Source organism: Rhinoraja longicauda, chromosome 6, assembly GCF_053455715.1.
Source record: "Rhinoraja longicauda isolate Sanriku21f chromosome 6, sRhiLon1.1, whole genome shotgun sequence".
Classification (NCBI taxonomy): domain Eukaryota; kingdom Metazoa; phylum Chordata; class Chondrichthyes; order Rajiformes; family Arhynchobatidae; genus Rhinoraja; species Rhinoraja longicauda.
Genome location: NC_135958.1, coordinates 28165646 through 28183111, shown reverse-complemented (window position 1 = coordinate 28183111; position 17466 = coordinate 28165646). Strand labels below are relative to the sequence as shown.

General features: G+C 44.5%; 1 protein-coding gene across 2 annotated transcripts in view; it reads right to left on the bottom strand.

Annotated features, from left to right (window-relative positions):
• Positions 1-17466, bottom strand: part of LOC144594348 (chromodomain Y-like protein 2) — a 130138-nt gene that overhangs the window by 17664 nt on the left and 95008 nt on the right. For both annotated transcript variants that reach the window (XM_078400731.1, XM_078400732.1), the window contains exons 5-6: positions 11536-11746; positions 7476-7619 (exon numbers count right to left, since the gene is read on the bottom strand). In XM_078400731.1, the coding sequence (XP_078256857.1) occupies positions 7476-7619; positions 11536-11746 (355 nt within the window). The remainder of the gene's footprint in view (positions 1-7475; positions 7620-11535; positions 11747-17466) is intronic.

Here is a 17466-nt window from a genome sequence, read left to right as displayed (position 1 = left end):
TTCATAAATCATAGGAGCAGAATTAGGCCATTCGGCACATCGAGTCTACTCCACCATTCAATCATGGCTGATCTATCTTTCCCTCTCAATCCCATTCTCCTGCCTTCTCCCCATAACCCCTCACAGGCTTACTAATCAAGAACCTGCCAATCTCCACCTTAAAAATACCCCATGTCTGCTCGTTGATACCAGTGAAGGCTTAAATTTGTATTATAGATTTAACATTGCGGTTGGAATGTTACAGGCAGTGACGTTTTCTGAGGTGTAATGTCGGGAAGGCAGCAATGCGCCCAAATTAAGCTCCCTCAAGTGACATGTAAAAAAGACCAGATAATCTGCTCTAAGAAAAATGAATCAAAGGATAAATATTGGCCAGGATAATTCCCTTGCACTTCAAAATAGTGTCATGAGTCATTTATATCCACCTTAGAGAGCAGATGGCAGTTCAGCTTGATGCTTCATCCAAAAACTGACTGTGAGCTGCCTGAATATTCTGACCCAAGCTTTGTCTGCTCTGAATTCAATTCAATTCATTTCAATTCAATTCAATTCCAGGTTGTGGCTTCACTGAGTGTACTAGCTGGCTGTTCACCCTTCAGGAATTCTGCTCCGAGATGCTTTGTTAATCACCTGCCAAAGCCCGGTGGAAGCCAACACATGGTGCAGCCACGATGTCACTCTTTGTCGTCACCATTAAACTGCAGCTTCAGTTCTGGTTTGGTATTTCAAACATATGTTTGAGGGCACAATTTAATTCGCCGGGCGGCACAGTGATACAGCAGTAGAGTTGCTGCCTTACTGTGCCAGAGACCCGGGTTCGATCTTGACTATGGGTGCTGTCTGAGTGTAGTTTGCATGTTCTTCCTGGGACCACGTGAGTTTTCTCTGGGTGCACTGGTTTCCTCCCAGATTCCAAAAACGTGCAGGTTTGTAGGTTAATTGGTTTCTGTAAATTGTCCCTAGAGTGCAGGGATAATCGCTGGTCGGCAGGCCGAAGGGCTTGTTTCCACGCTGCGTCCCTAAACTAAATTTTACTGAAAATAAAAATAATCTGGAAATATATTAATAATTGCGAAAATCTGAAACAAAAAAGAAAATGCTCAATGAAACTCAGTGGGTCAGGCAGCACCTGTGGAAACGGAGACAGTTGCCAATCTGAAATGGTGACTCTTTCTCTTTCCGCAGATGCTGCCTGACCTGCTGAGTATTCCATAATTTTCTGTTTTGTTATTATCTCCCAGAGCAATGTTATACATTCAGGCAGCATCTGTGGAGGGAATGGATAGATGACGTTTCAGGTTGTAGTGTGAGGGTTAAACTGACAATTTCAGCTAAAGTGTGAAATGGAGTTATCAACTTAATTGGCAGCCATACATGAAAACAAGTTTATCTCCTCGCTCCCGCGATCAGTGCATGAGAAAGACTGTGTTGGCGAACAAAACACAACAATGGTTGGGTAGACCACCCGCACCCCCTGCCGCTAGTAGTGCAGAACCGTTGCGGACAAGGGGGGGCCTATAATTGGCTCGGGGAGGGGGCTGTGGCGCGGTCTGCTCTGATATGACATAAAGGATGGTGTTGGGCGCCCTTTCGGTGAGAGAACCACAGCCTTCCACCGTGTCAGGTGATCAAGAACGAAACATCCTGTGGCGTGCTCTGATGAGTTAGCGAGTGCGTACGGGTTTACGTGAGTGTATGTAGAAACGCCCAGCGGTGCGCTCGGCTGTGCACTCGGGGTTTGCGAAGGCGTTCGGGGATATTCGAGGATACGTGAGTGCATGTGCCTTATTTAGTAATTAAATTACTGAGTGAATCAAAACTGTTATCTGAATCGAGTGATTTATCAAACACAACACAGGTCATGACCCTTCGTCATATTAGACAAAGAGTTTGAAGAAGGGTCCTGAAACGAAACGTCATCTGTACATTTTCTGCACAGATGCTGCCTGGCCCGCTGAGTTCCTCCAGCACTTTGCTTTTTGCTCAAGATTTTAACATCCGCAGTTCCTTATGTCTCCATTAAAATGTCAGCAAATACCCTCTTCTCTCCTTCCACGCAATATAGCTGAAGGCCAACAACCAAACTGATTCCCTTTGAGAATCAAAACCATATTTAATTTATCATCAAATCGCCTCACAGTCCCGAGTTCAATCCTGACCTCGGATGTCGTCTGTGTGGAGTTTGCACATTTTTCCGGGGTCAGTGGAAACGTGTCACACCAGCCCCTAGAATTAAGCCCCTTTTATCCCCCAAAACCGCAGAATTCACAGTTATTTACAAGTATCACAACCAATCAATATTGGAATTAAGTCAGTTTTCCCTTATACGGCCGAGTGTTGGAACAAAGTCAGTTTTCCCACATAAGGTCCTAACATGCTATTGTTCAAGGTTTAGTCGGCGTCTGTTTATTGTTTATGTTCTTTATACATTGTGTTTTTCTCCTCTGAAGACGAGCTGGAACATTCCTTCTCCTTTTGATTGGCAGGTGTGGTCCATAGCCCCATCACTTCATCTATTCTACAGCCAGAATTGACCCATAAAGCCTTATCTACATCAGGAGCGTCCTCCTGTAACCGAAGTACTTCTTGGATGGTTGGCATAGGTGTTTCAGAGGTTGACCATCCCTTGGGGGAGTTAGTGGACAATCTCATCATTTTTGACACAACATTAGTCCTACTTCGTGCAGCTTGTTTGGCTGCAAGGTCGACATCGTGATTTCTGAGGTCGACGGGGGATGTGCCAGAGGTATGGGCAGAGCATTTAATGACAGCGATACTTAGGGGCGATACTTAGGGGCAATTGAATGGCTAAGAGGAGGGCAGAAACGAGGGCTTGATTAGAAATAGGAGTGCCTGAGGAGGTGAGGAATCCCCGGTTCTTCCAAAGTTGGCCAAAGTCGTGCACCACGCCAAAAGCGTATCGAGAGTCCGTATATATGTTAATGCTTAATCCCTCCCCCATAATACAAGCCCGAATCAGGGCATAAAGTTCGGCCTTTTGGGCAGACACAGGTAGATCAAAAGCCCCAGATTCTAAAAGGCGATTATTGTCAGTAACTACTGCATAGCCAGAGAGATGCTGACCGCGCTCATCCAGGGAGGAACTGCCATCAGTGTACATGACCAGGTCAGGATTGAGGAGCGGTGCGTCGGAGAGATCAGCCCGCTAGTGTCTTCTTGGATCAACTGGAGACAATCATGCCCAGAGGTTACTTGTTTGAGAGGTGCGTGATCGAGAAATGTAACAGGATTGATGTTAGAGCAATATTTAAATGTCAACTGGGGGTTATTCAACAGAAAGATCTCATAACGGTTTTGTCGTGCCGAAGTCAAGGGGCCCCGTGTTCCCCGGGCAAGACCCCGCTGCCCGAGGGTCCCTTTGAGACCCTACAGATGGATTACATTGAACTTCCACGGTGTCAAAGTTATAAATATGTACTCGTTATTATTGATGTCTTTAGTAAATGGATCAAGGCTTATCCGACCTCTGATAACAAAGCCTCCACGGTGGTTAAAGTGTTACTTAAGGAAATCATTCCTCGTTTTGGCATTCCTGCCCGCCTCAGTTCTGATAATGGTCCGCATTTCATTGCAGCGGTTAACAAGGAAATGTGCGCCCAGCTGGGCGTACATCAGCAACTACACTGCGTGTACCGGCCACAAGCTGCTGGCCTAGTCGAACGAGCTAATCAAACTTTAAAAACCAAACTCGCTAAACTAATTGAACAAACTGGTTCTTCTTGGCTAAAACTGTTGCCTGTAGCTCTTTTTCAGATTCGCACTACTCCCGCAGGTCGGACTGCCCTCTCGCCTGCGGAGATCGTTTATGGGCGGCCTCTCCGCACTCCTTGGAATGATGCTCCTCCAGCGCCGGTGCATTTCCACCATATGACTGACGAAATGACCACTTATATTTTTGCCCTAACTAAAGCTTTGCATTTTGTTTATTCACAGGTTCGCGCTGCCCTTGGTACTCCACTTGCCAATACTCCCCCTTCTCCAATCACGCCTGGTTCTTATGTCCTTATTAAAAATTGGACTAAGAAGTCCCTTGACCCACGGTGGGAAGGACCCTTCCAAGTTCTTCTTACGACCCCCTCGGCTGTCAAGGTTGAAGGATGATCGGCCTGGGTGTATCTACATCACTGCAAATTGATTGGTCAGGCCAATCAAAAGGGGAAGGAGGAGGAGTCTGTTGGGAAGGATGGGAATGTTTAAGTCAATTTATCTCCTGTTTTGTAAGTTTTTGTTTTTGAGTTCAGTTTTTGTGTTTTTTAAATCTTTTTGTGAGTCTTTTGTCTTTCAGACCAATCCAGATTATCATATACAATTATGGGACACGAAGTCTTATGTGGCCTCTTGGGGTTCGCCCAGATTACGAGTATGGCCGGGATACTCTGGCGATGTGATCCCGGACGTAGCAACCGAGTTTTCCACCTTTGTAGAAACGATGTGATGATGTGTGATGACGATACACCAGAGGCTACGGGATCTTGGAATGTCACCAAGTATAATTACTGTAACGGAGTCCTACACCAAGATACCAGGAGAGTACTCCTGAGATACCGTAACAGGTGGGATTTGCCCTGTTTGTTCCAGGAGTGTCGCTTCGACTTCATTTGTCCACGTGACGACGACAAAAAGACTGGATCATGCTCTCATGAGGCCTCTCACCAAGACTCCCTCTTGACACCCCGCCCGGGGGCACGATGAAAAAGAGAGATGGACGATGCTCAGAACTTATTCATAAGGGCTCATGATTTGATGTACTCTCCCGAATCTGTTGTCTGTTACCCCTCCACTTCAGTGGTGGGCCTCTTAACTCCCACCCCAGTCTCGAATCCCAGTTATTTTATCCAAGGATGACATTCGAACTTTCCTGAATGGGATAACCGAAGGAGTAGATTGGGGAGATTGGGGTTTGGGCACATGGTACAACTGGTTCATTAATATTGCTATATATCTCGGCATTATCTTAATATGTGTGTTTGTAGGCATTGCAGTAATTAAATGTATAATTGCGAGGCTCATGCAAACGATGGAGGGGATTGGGAATACCCACAAAATGCTGATGTTGAGAATGGAGGAAACAGGGGAAACGTGTCCCATGCTGAAGGAGGATGAAAGTTCAATGGGAGGACTCACGAATGATCAGCTGAATGAGCAGGTGGCAGGAGAGTTAGTGGAAGAGGAGTACATCCGATTAATTGTTCTGGGGAGAAACCAGAGCTATGGGGATGTTTACCACTAGTCTCCAGGAGGGGTTAGGGTATAAGATTCCGGCGGAAGGAGTAGGGACTAGAGGCGAGATTAGACAGCCTATCCGGCTAATAAAGCATCATGAGGTTAGGAATAAACTCTGATGACTCTATAAGCTCGCCTCTAATGAGCCTTCCATTTGATTTATACCTTTATAGTTATCATAGAATGATAAAAGGGGGGAATGTGGAGATCTGTCCTTTTTCTTTGCTTCAGCCACTAGACTCCGCATGGGCTTTGCAGCATTGTGTGCTAGGTTAAAGCACATGCTTCAGGCTCTCTCTTTCTCACACACCTGCTTGAGGCTACGTAATCACAAAAATGCTGAGCTTGCTAAAGCTAGTAGTAATCAGTAGCCCAAACCGCAGAATGTTCCAGCTGGTCTTCAGAGGAGAAAAACACAATGTATAAAGAACATAAACAATAAACAGACGCCGACTAAACCTTGAACAATAGCATGTTAGAACCGTATATGGGAAAACTGACTTTGTTCCAACACTCGGCCGTATAAGGGAAAACTGACTTAATTCCAATATTGATTGGTTGTGATACTTGTAAATAACTGTGAATTCTGCGGTTTTGGGGGATAAAAGGGGCTTAATTCTAGGGGCTGGTGTGACACGTTTCCACTGGCCCCGGAGTCCGCAACTCTGTGTGTGCTTTTAGAAACCTGTCAACGAGATCTCTAAAAAACTAACAGGTAAAGTCTGTGCCGTCTCTGATTATTGTCATCCAACTGACTGCGAACGCGAAGTCGAACTCGACAGGATGCACCTGGTTTACAGGGTACAGATTCACCACTGATTTTCCAGCACCCTTAGAGATTAGTTTAACTTAGCATCATGTTCGACACATACATTGATCGAAGGGCCTATACCTGTGATGTACTGTTCTATGATCTATGTTCTAATATCCTGACATAACAAGTCTATCTTGACATAACAAGTGGAGGTTTAAGAAATCTTGAATAAACGCAAAGTGTTGGAGTAACTCAGTTGGTCAGGCAGCATCTGATTCAGTCTGAAGAAGGGTTCCGACCCGAAACATTGCCTGTCCATTCCCTCCAAAGATTCTGCCTGACCTGCTGAGTTACTCCAGCACTTTGTGTTTTGCAAAGGGATGTGGCTGCCATGTTATCATAATGTGGCATTGTGGGCTAAAGAGCCTGTTCCCGTGCTGTACTGTTCGATGTTCTAAATCTATCTAGGCCTTGAATTTTTCTTGGTGACTGAGCATCTACAGTTCCCTTGGATAGAGAATTCCAAATATTTACAAGCGCCGCAGTAAAAAAAGTTTCTTATCATACCAGTCTTAAATGGCCGACCAACTCTTCCTGATCCTTTCCTGTGGACTTTGCACCTGCCGGATGAGGAAACATCATCTACCAGGCAAAACCTTCTCACAATCTTCTGCTTTCATGGGATAATTTCTCATTCTGGTACACTCCGGTGAACGCTGGCCTGTTTTACTCAATCTCTTCTCATCGCATGATAAATACTCATCCCAGAAATCAAAATGGTGAAAATACCCTGATCCACCTTCCATAGGCATGAAGTGGCAGCACACTGGCTCAGCGGTAGGGTTGCTGCCTTACAGCGCCAGTGACCCGGGTTCGATCCTGAATACGGGTGCTGTCTGTGTGGAGTTTGCACGTTTTCTCTGTGACCACGTGGGTTTTCTCTGGGTGCTCCGGTTTTCTCCCGCATTCCAAAGACGTACAGGTTTGTAGGTTAATTGGCTTCTGTAAATTGTGTAGGATAGAACTCGTGTACGGGGTGATTGTTGGTCACCGTAGATTCAGTGGGCTGAAGGGCCTGTTTCCACGCTGTACCTCTAAGCTAAACTGGTGTGAACGGGTGATCATTGGTCGCTATTGGTCCTGTTTCCACACCGTACCTCCAAACTAAATTAAACTAAGTTCTAACCTACTTACTGGTCTCACCAAAAACTCTGCACCATTTCAGCAAATCTTCCTTATTTTTATGCTCCATCCCTTTACAATGAAGGCCAACATATCATTTGCCTCCCAGATGGCTTGCTTTACCTGCTGCTTACATTCTGCGTCGCATTCACCAGTGCAGCAAGATACAGCTGTCCACCAACCTTTACTAGTTCCTACCATTTAAAATATATTCTGATGCATCACTCCCATGAACATCAAGACCCCGAGACACATCTTAAGCCTTATGTTATTTGTAAGTGATGAATGAACTTGCCACAGAACTGCACGATGCCATTTCTTTCACCCGCAACATAACTTCTTGACTGAATGTGGTTGGCCAGAAGACTTGAGAGACCAGTCCCCTACTGCAGGCTTCCTGCGCTGTTAGTTTTCTCCCACAAAACAGCATCTCGTTCGCCTGCAAGAAGAAAACACAGTTTTGCAATGTTAAGTTTTGCAATGTTATTTCTGGCAGAAAAGTTGTTTTAAGAGACTGGTCACTCCCTACATGACTGAAGGCAAATGGGGAATTAAATTAATTTAAGCAGCACTGATCTTGAGTCATAGATTCTCCCACTAGAAGAAACATCCTTAACATATCCATCATAGCCTCTAATGTGCTCATCTATCCAGCTCCTTCAATGTATCTCAGTCTAATGACAATATCAACCTGAAACTGTCGAGATTCCTCAGGGTCTTGCTTGATTTAATCAAGTCCCCTCTCTCACTTCTAAAGTTCAGCTGCTACAAGCCTTGCCTGTCCAATCTGCTCCCACGATTATTCCAGCTATCTGTCGCATAAATCTTCGCTGAGACTACTTCCAATATATTCCCTGGTCCTGTTTTTTTTCCCCGCCTCCAGCTCTTCACCCATCCCCGACTTTCAGTCTGAAAAAGGGTTGTGATCCAAAACGTCACCCATCCCTTTTCTTCAGAGATGCTGCCTGACCCGTTGAGTTACTCCAACACTTTGTGTCTATTCCAATAGTTCCATGGTTTCAAAACATTTCACGCAGTGGTAACACCCAAGGTCATAGTCTTGTTTGCTCAATTGGGGAATTTAAGTGGTACGTAAGAAACTCATCATCTTGTCTAAAAGAAACAACATTTTATTCCCCCAGGCGGCACTGTGGCACAGCGGTAGAGTGGCTGCCTCACAGCGCCAGAGACCCGGGTTCAATCCTGACTACGGATACTGTCTCCGTGGAGTTTGCACGTTCTCCCTGTGACGTCGTGGGTTTTCTCCGGGAGCTCTGGTTTCATCCCACATTCCAAAGACGTGCAGGTATGTAGAAAGGATAGGATTAAAGGATTTAGATATGGGCCAAACTCAGGCAGATGGGACTGGTGTATGTTGGGCATGTTGGTCGGTGTGGGCAAGTCAGAACAAAGAGCCTGTTTCCACACTATGACTTTATGAGTTTGTTCCAAGTACATTGTTGCTGACCAATATTATCCCATCATTGTTATAGTAATTTCTGCTGACTCTATGAAGTTTGTTGGCTCATTTGCTTCTGTAAATTGCCCGTCGTGTGTAGGATGCCCAAGTGAGGTAACATAATGAACGGGTGATTGATTGTGCGTGTGGACTTGGTGGGTCGCAGGGCCTGTTACCACGCTGTATCTCGAAACTAAACTGAACTAAATAACCTTCACCATGCGAATGGGCAAAGCATGGGCAAAGTTTGCTTGTTATGCTCTGATTGTAGCTCAAAAACAAGTCATTTGGCTCAACAAATCCAACCTAATGTCAATATTCCAGAAGTATTTTCTTCCACCTTCTCCTTAGGTGCAGAGCGCAAGTGGATTTGCAACAGGAAAGGAAAACCATGCCTCTGATGGTAGGTCTAAATGTGTGTGAGTGAATGGTGGCCTCGGGCTGTATTCACCACCTAATGTCTGATTCCATTAAGTTTAATGAAACTGAATGGTTTGGACGCAAGTATAACCACACGTGTTTAGTCCTTCAGATTCATGATTCACAAATTCATTGAAAGCTCCCTTAAGAATTTTGGAATAGCTCCTCAAGAGGTTTGGAACAGCTCAGTCTTTCCTGGGCCAGTTTTATTGGACTCAGCATTAAATTGAGCCATTAATAATAATACATTTTATTTGTCATATGTAGGTTGGCACAGGGTCAACGGTACAATGAAATGTATTTGACAAGACAACGGGTCACCTCAGCAGTAATATTCCAAGGATAAATAAGATTTTAAAAAATGACATTAGTAAGGTAAAAAGACAATATTAAAAATAGGTAAAAAGACAATATTAAAAATAATCAACATATATGATTTGAAATGTGTTTATGAGTTCAGAAGCCTGATGGCCTGATGGTAGAAACTGTTCTTAAGTCTGGTGGTACGCGCAGCCATACTCCTGTATCGTCTGCCTGACGGTAACAAGGAGAACAGCCTGCGTGCTGGGTGGCTGTGGTCCTTGATGATGCTGCGTGCCTTTCGCAGGCACCGCCGGTAGAAAATGTCCTGAATGGCCGGGAGACAGTTGCCAGTGATGTGCTGTGCCGTCTTCACCACTCTCTGTGGTGATTTGTGGCTGTGGGCAGAACAGTTCCCGTACCAGACTGTAATGCAGCCCATCAGCAGGCTCTCGATGGTGCATCTGTGGAAGTTTGTGAGGATGCTGGCGTTCATGCTAAACTTCCTCAGTCTTCTCAGGAAAAAGAGCCGCTGGTGGGCCTTCTTTGTTATTGTGTCCGTGTGCAGTGTCCAGGAAAGGTCCTCAGTGATGTGCACACCGAGGAACTTAAAACTGCTGACCCTTTCAACCTCAGCATCACCGATGTGGATGGGGAGCTGTCCACTCCCCTGCTGTCTCCTGTAGTCCACCATCATCTCTTTAGTTTTGCTGACATTGAGAGAGAGGTTATTTTCCTGGCACCAGCTGTTTAGTGCCTTTACCTCCTCTCTGTAGGCCGTCTCATTGTTGTCTGTGATGAGGCCCAAGATGGTCGTGTCATCAGCAAACTTTAGGATGCTGTTTGAGCTGTGCTTAGCAGTGCAGTCGTGCGTGAACAGGGAGTACAGGAGAGGACTGAGCACCCAGCCATTTCATGTAACCACCAATCCACACTTGCTCTTCACTTTTACAGCATTTTAGTTTACTTTGGAGAAAAGGCATGGAATCAGGCCCTTCGGCAGACCGAGTCCATGTCGATCATCGATTATCGTTCTATGTTATCCCACCTTCTCATTCACTCCATACCTACGAGGGGCAATTAACAGAAGCCAATTAACCTACAATCCCACACGACTTTGGGAAGGGGTGTAAACAGAGGCATTCGGAGAAAGCCCATGCGGTCACACGGAGAACATGCAAACTCCACAGACAGCACCTGAGGTCAGGATCGAACTCAGGTTTGTGGCGCTGTGACACAGCTCTACCAGCTGTGCCGCCCTCGTTCGTCTTCGATTTACACTCCTTTAGTTACTCATGAGTCTTTAAGATCTGCTGAAAACATCATTGCCTCCTGTTCTCGCCACTTGATCACCGAACTACCCTTTTTTTCTTAATTCTGACGCAAGGTCATCAATCTGAAAGGTTAATATTGATGAGATGGAAATCGTTAATGGTGATCTCCACCACATTCCATTTTATTTCGGATTTCCGGCATGTGCAGAGTTTTGTATTTGAAACCAATTCCTTTCCTGAATGGATTGTGACCTGTTCCATAAAAAAAGGCAAGAGCAAGATGGGACTAGCTGAGATGGGGCACATTGGTTGGCATGGAAAAGTTGGGCCAAAGGGCTTGTTTCTGTGCTGTGTCACTCTATAAATTCTATGACTAAAGATAATAATTTTAATTAGATGAAATAAAACTAACATATATTGTAAACACTCAGTGGTCAAGGGAGCATCTGTGCACAGAGGAAAGGAATTTGTGTTGACTCTTAATCTAATGATAGGGAATGGAAAGTTAATTGACAAAGGTATCTTTATATTCAATGGACGATGAATGGCACAGCAGGGCAGCGGGTAGAGCTGCTGCCTCAGAGCCAGAGACCTGGCTTCCATCCTGACCTCGGAGGCTGGCAGTGTGGAGTCTGCATGTTCTCCATGTAACCACATAGGCTTCCTCCAGGTTCTTCTGTTTCCTTCCACATCTCAAGCACATGCATGTTTGTATGTTGATTGGCCTCTGTAAATTGCTCCCTGTGTAGGGAGTGGATGGGGAAGTGGGATAACAGAACTAGTGAGAATGGGTAATCGATGGTTGACATGGACGGTGGACACCGAGATACAGCACGGAAATAGGGCCTGTTTCCTAGCTGTATTTATCAATCAATCAATATTATCTGTGAAGAGGAACTCACTAGAGCAACTCCCATGATCTGTGGAAAGGTATATGAAGAGCATCCGGCTGGCGTCAATCGAATGGTTGCATACGGAGTCTGAAACCAGGCTTTTTCACTGGCCCACACGATGTCACAGAGCGGGAGTATAGATGCTCCCAGTCCCAGAGCTGGTCCATTGACTGCCACTACGATGGGCTTCTTGAACTGAATTAAAGCATTCACAAAGTCTCTGGAAGAGAAAAAAGAAGCAAACACACAATTAATTGACCGATTTCTGTCAGTATGTACGTTAACTATGGTGGCGCAGTGGTAGAGCTGCTGTCTTACAGCGCCAGAGACACGGGTTCGATCCTGACTACGGGTGCTGTCTGTACGGAATTTATACGTTCACCCCGTGACCTGCGTGGGTTTGTTCCAGGTGCTCCGCTTTCCTCCCACACTCCAAAGACATACAGGTCTATAGGCTAATTGGCTTGGTAAAATTGTAAATTGTTCCGAGTGTGTGCACGATAATGTTAGTGTGCCAGGATCGCTGGTCCTTCTTCAGATTGATTGCAGAGGGCAGTGGGTGGGGGGGAAGAAAGCTGGAAGAGAGGAGGGCCAGAACAAGGCCTGGCAGGTAATAGGTGAACACAAGGAGGGGGGTTGATAGGCAGATGGTTGGACAAAGGCGACAGTTGAAAAAAAAACAGGTGTGAGACAAAAGAGTTGTGAATTGTGAAGTCAGTGACAAAAGAGAAGGGTTAGAGGTTACCTAAAATTGGAGAGTTCACTGCAGCTAGGTCACAGCAAATGGTTACTACAAATCATCTTTAATTGTGAAGGACAGCAGAATGGTCATTTGATATCACACTGCCTGTTCAACATTCAGAACCAAGGACGATTTTTTGTTTAATAGCTTTATTAAATTACCAGACAAATGGAAATTGTATTGAGAAAGGATACTATCTTCCAACAGCGACCTCCACGTTGTACCTTCCCAGTGTCCTATGTTCACATTGCTTTAATATTTTAGTTCAAGATTATTCATTGATAGTCATAGAGTCTATGTGGAAACAGGCCCTTCGGGCCTAACTTGCCCACACTGACCAACATGTCTGACAAGTGTGGAACAACAATTCACCTTCTGAAAAGACACACCACAACCTTTAGGACTCAACAGAAGTTCAACAAGTTTAGCTAAGGATAAATTTCCACTATTCATTCCACACCCCTATGGTAATTTCAGGTAATTATTCTGCATTTACATCTCCAGTGGACTGACCTTTTGATCCTTCTTCATAAGTTCTATGAGCAGAATTAGGCCATTCGGCCCAACAAGTCTACTCCGCCATTTAATCATGGCTGATCTATCTTTCCCTTTCAACCCCATTTTCCTGCCTTCTCCCATAACCCCTGACACCCTTACTAATCAAGAATCTGTCAATCCCCGCCTTAAATATATCCATTGCCTTGGCCTCTGTGGCAATGAATTCCAGATTCACCATCCTCTGACTAAAGAAATTCTTTAGACTAACAGGCCTTTTGTCCCACCAAGTTTAGATTTTAGATTTAGAGATACAGCGCAGAAAAGGCCCTTCGGCCCACCGGGTCCGCGCCGTCCAGCGATCCCTGCACATTAACACTATCCTACACCCACTAGGGCCGATTTTTTAAAACATTTGCTCAGCCAATTAACCTACATACCTGTACGTCTTTGGAGTGTGGTAAGAAACCGAAAATCTCGGAGAAAACCCACGCAGGTCACGGGGAGAACGTACAAACTCCGTACAGACAGCACCCGTAGTCAGGATCGAACCTGAGTCTCCGGCGCTGCATTCGCTGTAAGGCAGCAACTCTACCACTGCGCCACCGTGCCGCCCTGACCATTGACCAAGTTTGTGCTGACCACTGAGCGACCATTTTGGCTAATCCCCTTTTATTGTTCCCGCATACTCATCAACTCCCCCAGAATCCACCAGTCATCTATACACCAGAGGCATTTTACAGTGGCTAATTAATCCACCAATCCGCATGTCTTTGGAATGTGGAAAGAAACTGGAGCTTGCCCACTTGGTCGCATGCAAACTCCACGAAGACAGCACCCGAGGTTAGGATCGAATTCGGGTCTCTGGAGCTGTGAGGCAGCAGCTCTACCAGCTGCGCCACTGTGCTGCCTTCCTAAAGGCATCTACACATTTTTAGTCACTTATGCCTGTAACCATCACTAATATCAGGGAGATAGAGCATGCACTTTTAAGACTAAAACAAAACCTCCCTGTAACTAAACACGTCAAGTGGTTTTGCCCATATGTCAGGGGAGATCTACACTCTGATATTTACTTCTCGGAAGTTCATATCGCAATCCCTTCCTGTGAAGGGCTACGCAGAAAGCATCAATGTTTAGCTACGATGTCCAGGAAATACATGCTAGACATGTTATTTTGAGTCATCACACCAGCCGATTCCCAGCAACTAGAGCATAACTGGAATAATAAAACTGAACAGAAATACAGTTGCGAAGAAGCAAAGAATTGCAAGTAGATTCGTATTTAAATGGGCCTTATATTTTGTTGGCGCAGTGGTAGAGTTGCTGCCTTACAGTGCCAGAGATCCGGCTTCGATCCTGACTAAAGGTGCTGTCTGTACAGAGTTTGTACGCTCTCTCAGTGACCCCGTGAGTTTTCTCCGGGTGCTCCGGTTTCCACCCACACTCCAAAGACATATAGGTTTGTAGGTTAATTGGTTCTGATAAACGAATTGTGAGTTGTCCCTAGTGTGTAGGATAGTGCTGGTGTACGGGGTGATCGCTGGATGGCACGGACTCTGTCAGCCAAAGGGCCTGTTTCCACGCTGCATCTCCAAACTAAATCACACTAAAATTCCAAGTTGTTACTTCCAATAGAAGTAAGCTTCATTAGTTTAAGATACAGGGTGGAAATAGGCCGTTTGGCCCACTGACCCCGCCGCCCAACAATAAACCAACAATTGTTCCATCCTACACACTAGGGACAATTTATAGAAGCCAATTAACCTACAAGCTTGCATGTCTTTTGGAACGTGAGAGGAAACTGGAGCACCCAGAGAAAACCGACGCAGGGAGAACGTGCAAACTCCTTACTGACAGCACCCATGTCAGGAGCAAACCCAGGACTCTGGCGCTGTAAGGCAGCAACTCTACTACTGCGCCGCCCCCTAAAAGTAACCTTCTATGCATGAAAATTAAAAAATACTTTTATTAAAATTTCTTTTAGTTGCCTTCTGCTCTGATTCAAAAATATACAGGAATGTAAAGAGGCTTATAAAATCCAGAATGCTCTTGTCCTGACCAGGACCCATGTAAAGTTCTTGATTCATAAAAAGACTGCTGGAGATGCAGGATTCCAACATGCTCAAAGTTCCAGCATCTGCAGTCTTTTGCGTCCCCTTGATTATTGGCAGATGACCTTTCTAAATCTCAGAGGGGTTTTAACCCAACTTTGCATCAGTGCACAACTTCATATGACAAATGCTATTTGTGGGGTTTGTAATGGCACATTACTACTCCTGAATGCTCGCAAGCTGATATCTAAACTATGGTCTTGCAATTTGCAAATCCTGCTAATCCTTCCGCAATATTAACTCTGTGTCAAAGGTGAACAAGTCACAGAGATGTTCCACAGTAGGACTCCTTATCCACGATGTAGAGGTCTTTATCAATCTGTCTTGCTTCTTCTAACGTATTTAAATTTGCTGTGTAGTTTAGTGTAGTTGATAGATACAGCGTGGAAACTGGCCCTTCGGCCGACCAACGATCCCTGTACACTAGCACATTCCTACACATTAGGGACAATTTAGAATCTTTACGGAAGTTAATTAATCTACAAATCTACAAACACCCACATTCCACATTCTTTGGAATGTGGGAGGAAACGGGAGCATCCGGGGAAAACCCACGCGGCCACAGGGAGAATGTAGAAAGTCCGAACAGATAGCACCCATAGTCAGGATCGAACCCGGACTCTTAATAAAATTAATTATGTCAAAATACACTGTTAAGTAACGGCTCTTCCAATACAAAGTGCAGGAAAGCAAGCGCAGAAGACGCAGATTAAAGAAATCTTTTGACCTTTCGAAGTATTTTGACCAGTGCAATGGAAACTTACAAACATAAGATAGGAAGCTCTTGCTTAAACTACAAGCAGAAATTATTAACTTGTCAAGCAACGAGAACACATTTACTACTTACATTTACTACTTACAATGGGTAAAGAAAACATTACTCATGTCCTTTGTGGCAATTTGGTGCCAACTTTCATTATTAAAACTCTTTCAGTGGAGCTCGTTTTGCGATCCCAATCTCATTTTGTTGGTCAAAACTTGTTTAGTGTTACTGACCTGGGATGAATTTCCAGCCATAAAGTACTGGAATAGTGTCTTTCCAAGTGTCTTTTTTTGTAAACCAGCATCTGCAGTTCCTTGCCTCTCCATGAATTTCTAGGAAATCAATCTTAAACCTAAGATAGACACAAAGCGTTGGAGTAACTCAGCGGGTCAGGCAGCATCTCTGGAGAACATAGGTAGGCGACATTTCCCATCAAGACCCTTCTTCAGACTTGGGTTTTCTCCTGGTTTCTTCAGACCTGAAGAAGTCTTTGAGTCTGAAGAAGGATCCCAACCAGAAACACCATCCATCCTTTTTCTCCAGAAATTCTGCCTGACCCGCTGAGTTACTCCAGCACTTTGTGTCTATCTTTGGTATTAAACCAGCATCTTCCGTTATTTGTTTCTAAATTTTAAACCTAGCGTTTGAAAACTCGGCAATGCCCCTTCCCCAACCAACTTATGAGCTCCTAATCTCCATGATAAAGCACACAGGAACGGTACTCATTAAAATTACAGAGTGAGATAAATTGACAAAGTGACACACTTGTTGTGGCAAAAGTTAAAATAATGATCGAGTGTGTTACCAGAAAGGAGAAAGCAGTTCCCTGGACTCTCCAGAGTTCTACAAATGGTTAAAGCAAACACACTATGTGTTTTTACTGGCAGGCAAGTTCCCAGAAGAACTGATAGTAGTATTATGCTTGGAGGGAGAGCCAAGACTAAGGAGGGCACATTTTGTTCCAAGTACTTTCTTCCCATTGTCTACGTTAAAAATAATAAACAAAATGTTCCTTGACATTTGCTTTTTAATAAGTTTTACAACCCAACAGTTTTGCTGTGGTAAGGTCACTGGGATAGAACAGCCACCCGCATTCTGAATAGACTGCATTTGATTTAACCCCAGGCTAAGCTGTGACTCACTCCAGGGCAAAGAGGATATCACATGGGTTCATTGCACATTTGCAAAACGCTCTCCTTCCCCTTGGACTGAAAATAGGTACAAATCTTTAAAAGGAAATCATAGCATGTTTGGCTCATGCCGTTGAAGCTACATCATGATTCAGAGTAGGATTTTGGCAGGATTTTCCCAGAATGTAAATAACAAATACTGGAGGACATAGCATTGAGGTGTAAGGGGGCAAAGTTTAAAGGAGATGTGAGGGGCAAGTTTTTTTTTTAACATAGGTGCCCGGATGCTGGGAATGGTGGTGGAGGCAGATACGTGAATGGTGAAAATAAGAAGAGCAAGTGGGCGGAGTTAGACAACAGTTATCACAGCTTAACTCATTTTGAAAGGATATAACCACAGTAATGATGAGCATAAACATAAGAAATAGAGGTGATTATGGGAGAGAGCAACTAGATGGATATTGTGAAAAATTAAAAGGATAATATAGGGCATAACATTGATCAGTAATATAAATATTTAAAACAGTTATCTCCTAGACCAGGACAACAAATCTGTGGTTAAAGAAAATGATCTGAACATGAAGGGAAAAAATGAGGGTACGAGGTCAATAACTGTTATGATTTGGACTTTAGAGATACAGGACTACAGAGATTAGATGATAGATCAAAAATTAATAGGGAGAAAAGAAAACGACT